Genomic DNA, 10,062 nt, shown 5'->3' with positions numbered 1-10,062 from the left:
GGCATCGACGTGGCGTTCTCTGATTGGATAAGGTAACTGTGTATCCAGTAGAGAATCCAGTAGGGTGTATCCAGTAAGAGGTATCCAGTAGCAGGCTTAGAGATAGCACGCGGTTGCGAACTAAGGACCTGAATCGAATCACTTTGCATTTTGCCAACTACTGCTCAAGTGTTCTTCCTTTTGGTTATGAGCCCAAGCCCCGTCTTCCCTGACCAAGACCCCGACTACGCCTTCGCCATGGACGCCGCCCCGACCGCGACCGCCCGCATCAACAAGTTCGACGGAACCAACTTCCACACAGAAGTTCAAGATGCAGATGGTGCTGGAGGAGCGCGAACTGTGGGAAGTGACGAGTGGGGAAGTGAAGCTCGAGCAGTGCACGACCGCGGCGGACCAAGCGACGTTTCGCAAGAAGTCGCGCAAGGCGCTGGCGATCGTCTGTCTCGCGATGGAGGACTCGCAGCTGCCGCTGGTGCGGTCGGCGAAGGACGCGCATGATGCATGGTCAAGACTCGAGGGACACTTCGAGAAGAAGAGCCTGGCGAACAAGCTCTTTCTTCGTCGACGGTTCTTCACGACAACGATGGACGAAGGTGATGATGTGCTGGAGCACATTAACAAGCTCAAGACGCTGGCGGAACAGCTCGACGCGGTCGGCGCTCCGGTCAGCGAGGACGACTTGGTGATCACGCTTCTTGCCAGTCTGAGCGAGTCGTACCAGTTCCTCATCACGGCGTTGGAATCGCGTTCCGACACGCTGACGTGGGAGCTCGTGACGTCTCGGCTCCTGCACGAGGACATGAAGCGCAAGGAACAAGGTGGCGGTGCTGACGGAACCGCGCACGCTCAAGGTCAAGCGTTCATGACAAGCGACAACGGGAAGCGCAAGGGACGGCAGGCGCAAGCGCAGAGGACGAGCGCCTGTCACTACTGCGGCGAGCACGGACATTGGATCGCCAAGTGTCCGGTGCGGATCCGCGAGAACGGGGAGCGGCAGAGGCCGCAACGAGCGAACGTCGCGCAGGTCGAAGATGACTCTGGCGACTTCCTCTTCTCGGTTGGTGGCGACACGGGTGCCTCCAAGCTGAGCGGCATGTGGCTGGTCGACTCAGGTGCGACGCAGCACATGACGTACTCGAAGGAGTACATGAAGAACTACAAGAAGATCTCTCCGGTGGACGTGCATCTGGCGGACGACGGCGTGGTTCAGGCGGTGGGGAGCGGCGACATCGTGATGTCGATGCAGACACCGCGCGGCATGAAGAAGGGTGTGCTCACGGGTGTGTGGCACATCCCGAAGCTGTCGCGCAACCTGTTCTCCGTCGGCCGCTTCACCAAGGACGTCGGGCCAGTGACCTTCGAGAGCGACGGGTGCTTCGCGGAAACGAAGGGTCTCAAGTGGAAGCTCAGCGCTCGCGAAGGCAAAGGACTGTTCAAGCTCTGCATGACGCCGAGGACGCCTGCTGACGAGGCCAATGCGGCAAGCTCGAAGAATCGCCAAGGGGACACCACGTCGTACCTCTGGCACCTTCGACTTGGTCACATCGGCCATGGTGGTCTCGACGCCATCGTCAAGAAGGGCTACGGCACTGGCATCCCAATGACGTCGGTGAAGCAGTGGGAGGTGTGCGACGGGTGCGCACTCGGCAAGCAAACGCGAGTAAGCTTCATGAAGTCGTCGCCGAACCGTGCGAAGCAAGTGCTGGAGGTGGTCCACAGCGATGTGTGCGGTCCGATGCAGACGGCGACGTTCGGAGGCAAGCGCTACTTCGTCACGTTCATCGACGACAAGTCGCACTTCTGCGTGGTGTACCTGCTACGGAACAAGTCGGAAGTGGCTGCCAAGTTCGCTGCGTTCGTCGCGTTGGCTGAGACGCAGACCGGCAAGCGAGTGAAGGTGCTTCGGAGCGACAACGGCGGCGAGTACACTTCGGGTGCGATGGCCAAGTTGTGTGCGGATCGCGGCATCGAGCAGAAGTTCACGCCGCCATACACGCCTCAGCTCAACGGAGTGGCCGAGCGAATGAATCGGACGCTGGTGGAGTGTGCGCGCTGCATGCTGGAGCACGCCGGGTTGTCGAAGGAGTACTGGGGAGAAGCGGTGATGACGGCCACGTTCCTCCGCAACCGGTGTCCGACGCGCGCCATCAGTCACGACAAGTCGCCGCACCACGTTTGGACCGGCAAGAAGCCTTTGCTGGCCAACCTCAAGGTGTTCGGGTGCCACGCGTACGTGCACGTGCCGAAGGAGAAGCGGTCGAAGTTCGACGCTCGGTCGGTGCGCTGTCGTTTCCTCGGGTACTCGGAGCACGAGAAGGCGTATCGATTCGAGGAGATCGAGAGCGGTCGCGTGTTGGTGAGCCGCGACGCGCAGTTCATGGAGGATGTCTTCGACGGTGGGAGACGCGACTACGCTTCGAAGGAGGTGTTGGTGGGTCTTCCGACAGATGATGATGAAGACACCACGGATGAAGAGACTCAGTCCGGATCAGACGAGAACAGAGAAGAAGCTGCGCGGAATCAAGACTTTGAACCCGGCAGCAAGCGACACCCGCGCACGCAGTCGCTCGAGGAAGCCGTGAAGGTTCCGAGTGCCAAGCGGTATGCGGTGCCGAGACGACAGCAGCCGCTGGACGAGATGTCTGCCGCAGCACAAGAGAAGGAAGACTTCGAGGCTGCGTACGTCGTGGATTCAGTGGGAGAGATGCCGACAACGTTCAAGTCGGCGATGGAATCCAGCGACGCAGACAAGTGGAAAGAGGCGTGCGACTCGGAGGTGGAGTCGCTCCGCAAGAACGAGACGTGGACCCTGGTGCCACTGCCGAAGGGACGCAAGGCGATCGGCTGCAGATGGGTGTTCCGCGTGAAGGAGAACCAGTCTGGAGAGATCGAGCGGTTCAAGGCGCGACTGGTGGCGAAGGGGTTCTCGCAGAAGTACGGCATCGACTACGACGAGACGTTCGCGCCGGTGGCCAAGTTCACGTCGATTCGGGTGTTGCTGAGTCTGGCGGCCAAGTACAAGCTCACAGTGCACCAGATGGATGTGAAGACCGCGTTCCTCAACGGCTTGTTGGACGAGGACATCTACATGGCGCAGCCGGACGGATATGTGGACGGAGATCGACCCGACTATGTGTGCCGGCTCAAGCGTTTGCTGTACGGCCTGAAGCAGTCGCCGCGGATGTGGAACAAGACGATCGACGAGTTCATGTTGAAGCTGGGGTTCAAGAAGTGCGAGTCCGACCACTGCATCTACTTGAAGCGGGACAATCACGACATGATGTTCGTGGCACTGTACGTGGACGATCTGGTCCTCGCCAGCAGCAGCGACAGGATGCTGAAGGACACGAAGCAGGCGCTGAGTGACCGGTTCGAGATGACTGACATGGGCCAGCTCAAGTACTTTCTCGGTATGGAGATCGAGCAAGATGTGGCGACTGGGAAGGTGTCGGTGCGGCAGACCAAGTTCGCGAAGGACATTCTCGAGAAGTTCAAGATGGATGAGAGCAACCCTGTGAAGACACCGCAGGATCCGGGTCTGAAGCTGACCAAGGCCATGTGCGAGGGAGGCTGCAAGCACGACGAGACCATGGCGAATGTTCCGTACCGGAACGCCGTGGGCTGCCTCATGTATCTCATGGTGGGGACTCGTCCGGACCTCGCAGCGGCAGTGGGAGTGCTGAGCCAGTTCGCAGCGGACCCATGTCCGACACACTGGCAGGCGCTCAAGAGGGTCTTCCGCTACATCCGAGGCACGAAGACGCACGGCCTCGTGTTTCAAGCGAGCAGCGAGGACGGACTGCAAGGCTACTCGGACGCGGACTGGGCCGGCGACATCGAGTCTCGACGGAGTACGAGCGGCTACGCGTTCATGATGAACGGCGGATGCATCAGCTGGCGAAGCAAGAAGCAGCGCACGGTGGCGCTCTCGTCGACGGAAGCCGAGTACATGGCGCTGTCGGAGGCCACGCAGGAGGCGGTGTGGCTCAAGGTGTTTCTGTGCGAGCTGGGCGAGATGGCGAGCGATGAAGGGGTGAAGATCTACGAGGACAACCAAGGCTCCATCGCGTTGGCCAAGAACCCGGAGTTCCACAAGCGCACCAAGCACATCGACATTCGCTACCACTTCGTGCGCGAGAAGGTGGAAGACGGTCAAGTGGTGTTGCAGTATGTTTCGACACTCGACATGCTGGCGAACATCATGACGAAGCCGATCGCGGCGCCGCAGTTCGACGCGCTCAGGACGAAGCTGGGCATCGTGGTCACTGACGAGTCGAGTGGGAGTGTTGTCAAGACTGATGTGACGACGCCTCGCCAAGCGACCGTGTGACGCGAACGAGTCATCAGTGAGGTCGGCGTGACCTTCACTGTGTTGTACCGCAATCATTCAGGTGATTACGGGACGATGATTACGTCACGGTGATTACGCCATGATTGTGGGCACAGGATTGTGGGTACAAGATGGGCATCGACGTGGCGTTCTCTGATTGGATAAGGTAACTGTGTATCCAGTAGAGAATCCAGTAGGGTGTATCCAGTAAGAGGTATCCAGTAGCAGGCTTAGAGATAGCACGCGGTTGCGAACTAAGGACCTGAATCGAATCACTTTGCATTTTGCCAACTACTGCTCAAGTGTTCTTCCTTTTATCCTGCATTACGCCCACGAAGACTTTCAGGGTGGACACCAGGGGATCACGAGGACGTACGAGAAGTTGCACGCTGAGTTCTATTGGCATGGAATGTACGCTGACGTTGAAGTCTTCGTCAAAGAATGTGTGGACTGCGCCAGCGGCAAGAGGTGTCCTCAGAACCCAGGGCCTTCCCCTGGGAACATCGAACCGAGGCGCCCTTTTGAAGTTGTTTCCATGGATTTCGTGACGCATTTGCCTAAGTCGGACCGTGGGACCACGTTCCTGTTGCTTTTTCAGGATGCGTTCTCAGGATTCGTCATGTGTAAACCCATGAGTTCCACCACAGCTCAAGACGTCGCCGAGGTGTACGAAAAGCAAGTTTTCAGTAGATTCTGTGCGAGCTCGATGCTGAGACACGACCGGGACCCAAGGTTCATGAGCGAGGTGTTCCCGCGCTTCCGTGAACTTCTGTGTAGCAAACAGCGGGCCACTCTGGCGTATCGCCCCCAGACAAACGGACAACAAGAGCGGTCGGTGCAAACCGTCGTGCGCAGCATTCGAGCGTACATTGCTGAGGCGGACCAGAGTGATTGGGACTGTGGTGTAGCGGTATCGTCCAAAATCTGGTTATGGCCTGATCGAGCTTCCCACCAGCGCCCAGACACCGACTAACGGAGGGGGTCCCCCAACGATCCGTGATCGGCTGAATTTTTTCTCACCTTGTGTACCCGTCGGCGGGCTGGATCTGTTCTCTCGGGGCTCCGAAGATGCAGCACTTGGTGAAGATCGAGTGTCTTGGCGTGACGCGGGGATAGTTTGTGGAGCAGTGCGGTAGTCTTCGCTCTGCGCCCGAGTATACGCTCCGATCGAGGGTTCTTCGCTTCGATCGGTCGGCCTGGAGTAGATCCAAGGCCTGTAGTTGCCTTTCCGGGTGTGTTCCTTCCTTTCCTGAGTTGCTTGCCGCTTCCTATAGCGGGATCGAGGTTGATCGAGAGGAGAAACGATCGCCGACTAAGGACTAATATTCGGTCGATCGAGGACTTGCACACAAAAGATAGACAACTAGAGTAGGTCAAGCTGGCCAATGTATTAATCCAGTCTTAACCGTACCGCTAGTTCACTACCCAAAGTGTCGACGCTGCCGAGGCCAATGTAGCTCCTGGGACTTGGTGTGTAATGGCCCCCATTTACATAAGTAGGTAGATTGACAGTACATAAAGTAGTTAAGTCAGTACACGGCTAGCGTGTGCGGGCGGTCATCGCGATTGGCTGAATTGGGGGAGCCAGACATCATTTCAGCCAATCAGGCGTTGACCTGCATTTGAGTGGCTCACATGAGACCAGGGGTAGCCGCCCTGTTCCTTACATAAAACAGAGTTGATTTTACCCAAGACTGACTGCTTGGTCTCACTGAATCCGAGTCTAAACTAAGCTTCCTCACCGCTACGTGTGAGCTAGTAATGGACACACACCTGGCCCGTTACACCTGGTAGCACTTTGTAGTCCTTCCAACGACCAAGACCAAGGTGAGCCAAGTCCTGACGTCCGGTCCTCCAGGGGCAACCCGGAGCACGGTGCCTTCCCCCATCTCACGCGCATTGAGTGGGAAGCTCTCCATCGCCTAGCGGCGGTGCCCGGAGAGGCTGTTGTCACTTCGCTGCTGAGCTCAGCGTTGCCGGAACAACAGCGCCAAGCTGCCCAAGAATTCATGGAACGCGAGCTCGCCGACGCAAATCGGCGGGTCACAACTCCCTCGCGCTCCTCGAGGAACGATGTCGTCAAACTGGATGCGTCAACCTACTCTGGCGTGGGCGACGATCGGCTTCCACTGAACCGCTGGTTTCGTAAGATCGACATCGCTATCGCCTCGCGCATGATCGAAGCGTCGGCAGCCAAGGTCAACTTCCTACTCTCCCGGTTGTCCGGGAAGGCTAAGGAGTGGGCCCTGGGCAAGCTTGTCGTCGACCAGAACGCGTTCCCTACTCTGGAATCGCTCCAGAGTGATCTCCGGTTCGCGTTCGAGCCGCCCCAAGACGAGTCGCGCGTTCGCGCGGAGTCCTTCGCTCTCAAGCCAGGCAAGATGTCCATGCGCGACTACGTCCAGAAGACACGACACCTTGCGTCGTGCATTGTCACCCACCCCCATTGACATGTCATCTTAGGTGCATGTCTTTGTATTTGAGATGCGCGAAGGCATGACACGGTTCTGTCTCACGAGAGTCGAACCCTCCTCGCTCGAGGAGGCATTTACCCTCGCGCTCCGCGAGGACTACGTGGTGGAGGCATCGTACGCGCGCGCTATGCCTAAAGTTTCTCGGGTGTCCGCGCTCGAGCCCATGGAGATCGACGCAATTGAGGCGTCGGGTGATCGACGGCGCTCGGCTTATGGTGGGGGAGGAGGTCGGAGCGCTCGTCCTCTGACGTGCTTCCGCTGCCGGAGGATTGGACATCGCGCAGCAGAGTGCCGCGCGCCAGCTCCGGTTCTCGCGCACGTCGATGTTGACGCTAGCCCGGCCGCTCAACCAAAAAACGGCCGGGGCCAGTAGGTGCGGGGCGCCCTACTGGTTGGAACGAAGGTCCGGGTCCTCCGGTGGCAACCCGGCCTTCAAGCCCTCCCGTGCTCTGTGCACGTTTTAATGCCTCCACTACGAGTGGCGACTCGAGGCCGATCATCGTCAGCCTCCATGTCGGCGGCGCCCGACGTCCACTGCGTGCACTCCTTGACTCAGAAGCGACGAACAACTTCTTCCCCGCGTCGTGTCTGTCGGTGCTCCCTGCGAGCGTTCGCGTCCGGAAGGGTCCGGGCGAGGTGGAAGTCAAGCTTGCGGATGGCAAGGCCCGTCGCGTCGCCCGACGCGAGGTGTCGCTGTCGTACACGTTCGATGGCTTCCGCAGCAACGATGATTTCCTGGTGATTGAGATGAATTACGCATTCGACTGCATTCTGGGTATCCCGTGGCTTGCACGGTATCAGCCAGAGATTGACTGGCTGGCTCGGTCGGTCAAGCGTCGACGCGGCTTCGACGTACGTGAAGTGTTCACGCACCTCTTGGTGGCTCCAAGAGACTGGCCTCACGTTACCATCGTGGCCAAGACAGCCACGACGCAAGTTGTGCACAGAGCGAGCGATGGCCCTCTCTGCATGGCGTGCGCCGTGCTGTTGAATGATGAGGATGTCCGGATGACATCGCGTGGTTGCAATGACGGACGCGTGGTCGAGCATGGGTTCCCGTCGAGCTACAAGTCGGCGGTCGAGCATGAGTTCCCGTCGAGCAACGAGTCGACGGTCGAGCATGGGTTCCCGTCGAGCAGCGAGTCGACGGTCGAGCGTGGGTTCCCGTCGAGCAAGATGTTGACGGTAGAGCGTGGTTCCCGTCGCACAATGAGACGGCGGTCGAGCGTGGGTTCCCGTCACGAGTTGAGCAGGCGGTCGAGCATGAGTCGCTCCCGCACAACGATGTTGCGTCTGGGAGCGTGGTACAGCCGCGTACCGCCGGTGTTATCGAGTGTGGCCTCTCACACCTAGAGGAGGGTGAATCATCGTCGAGCGAGAGCGATGCGTCTTCTTCGAGCACCCGCTCGAAGCACAACGATGTTGCGGCTGAGAGCGTGATGCAGCCGCGTACCGCCGGTGTGATCAAGCGTGGCGTGCAGCGTATCCACCGGGACCGCTTCGGTGATCAGACACACTTGCCCGATCTCTCCTGCCTTCAGGTCTCGTAGGAAGTTCTTCCAGGAGAGTCCTGGGAGACGCGTGATTGTGTTGGTATCGCGAGGCGGACTCGCGACTTCGATGACGCGCGATCGTCGTGGAGCGCCCTCCATGTACTCGAAAGCGCACACCGACTACTTCGGTGGGTTCTCAGTCACTGACGGTTCTCGACGGGGCTTCAGGCGGCGTCGCTTGGACTTCTTCTTTCGCTTCGAGCGGGTGCTCGAAGAAGACGCATCGCTCTCGCTCGACGATGATTCACCCTCCTCTAGGTGTGGGCCGTCCACTGAGAGAGCCATCCTTGCAAATTGTTGGAACGGAAAAGCCACGCCAGCGTCGTACGACGCAACAAGACTCGAATCTTATGACCAGCAAGCATAGTAAAACACTCATCCAAAACTTGGAGCAGCGACAGGATCTCCTTCTCCACCGGATCGTAATTCAGCTCATTGGGCTTAAGCGTACGGCTGACGAACTTCACCGGCATGAAAACGCCGTCGTGCATCTGAGTTAGCGCCGCAGCAATGGCCCACTCGTTTGCGTACAAGATGACCACAGGCTCCCGTTCCGGATCATAATGCCGTAAGACCGGGGTGTCTGCCACTTTGGCTTTGAGGAGCTCGAATGCTGTCAAGAACGACTGTTGGACGCCTGGAATGGATAAAGTCGACTATCTCGGTCACGCGGTCTCATGCCACGGTCTAGCGGCACAACCCAAAAATCTGGAGACACTTGAGTTCCCACAGACTCTGAAGAGACTTCAGTCTTTCCTGGCAGCTTGAACTACTACCACCGCTTTATGGATAATTTTGCGATCTACGCTGCCTCTCTCTACTCGCTGACGGAGGAGGACTTCATTGCGAGACGGAAGTGGTTGAAGACCGGAGGAACGGACAGGACGGGAACGGAAGCCAAGTGGTCTCACGCGAGGCTGTCGCCATGGAGTTTGAAGATCGAGCGATTGACCCGTGGCGAAGGCGAGATACTCGGGGTGATTGCTGCGAGCACCTGATGGAAGGTATGGATCTTGGACACGAAGCTCGGACGAAGCGGAGGGAGGGACGTCGCAGACGGCGGGACCGGAGCGAAGGCACTTGAGGGGTAGAATGAAGATTCGAAAGTGATTGAATTGTTGGAGCTTACACCCTACTGTTATAGACACGCGACCCTGCGTCCTATCACCTAGTGCATCTAATCAACCATCACTCACCGGTGTTCATCCAATCATCCTACTCGTCTAATCATCGGTGGCGTAAACAACTTACCGTAATCACCATAATCAACGTGGGTTCGGATTGGACCGGTTCGGGTTAACCAGTTAATGGGTACAACTGGTACACAGTACCCAAGACCAGCAACCCTCAATACGCCCCCTCAATGCGAAGTCCCACGAATGCCGAGAGCCACCGTCAGATCCGTGTGGCGTGGTCCCGCAAGCGCCTTCGTCATGATGTCCGCTAGCATCACAGAAGTCTCGCAGTACTGGAGCTTGACTTCGCCGCGCTTGACTTCATCGCGGATGTGGTGGTACTTGATGTCGATGTGCTTGGCGCGACCGTGGTTCACTGGGTTCTTCGTCATCTTGATGCACGACTGGTTGTCTTCGCGGATCATGAGTTCGGGTCCAGTCTCATTAGCGGCCGCCAGAATCTCGCATAGCAGGCGATGAATCCACTTGCCTTCTTGGATAGCCAGACTGAGCGCGATGTACTCCGCTTC

General features: G+C 58.2%; 2 protein-coding genes across 2 annotated transcripts; both read right to left on the bottom strand.

Moving 5' to 3' along the window:
* Window positions 1-268: 268 nt before the first annotated feature.
* Window positions 269-801, bottom strand: PHYSODRAFT_480364 (hypothetical protein; the record flags this gene model as incomplete). Its single annotated transcript, XM_009522041.1, has 3 exons — window positions 269-290; window positions 395-463; window positions 548-801. The coding sequence occupies 3 exons, from the start codon at window positions 799-801 to the stop codon at window positions 269-271; spliced, it is 345 nt and encodes a 114-aa protein (XP_009520336.1).
* Window positions 802-1,998: 1,197 nt separating this feature from the next.
* On the bottom strand, window positions 1,999-2,379 carry PHYSODRAFT_487283 (hypothetical protein; the record flags this gene model as incomplete). Its single annotated transcript, XM_009522040.1, has 2 exons — window positions 1,999-2,119; window positions 2,156-2,379. 2 exons carry the CDS (start codon window positions 2,377-2,379, stop codon window positions 1,999-2,001), a joined length of 345 nt encoding a protein of 114 aa, XP_009520335.1.
* Between the last annotated feature and the right edge of the window lie 7,683 nt (window positions 2,380-10,062).

This window comes from Phytophthora sojae (genome assembly GCF_000149755.1).
Source record: "Phytophthora sojae unplaced genomic scaffold PHYSOscaffold_2, whole genome shotgun sequence".
Classification (NCBI taxonomy): Eukaryota; Oomycota; class Peronosporomycetes; order Peronosporales; family Peronosporaceae; genus Phytophthora; species Phytophthora sojae.
Note: the sequence above shows the minus strand (reverse complement) of the source record. Positions and strands in the feature narration are given on the sequence as shown.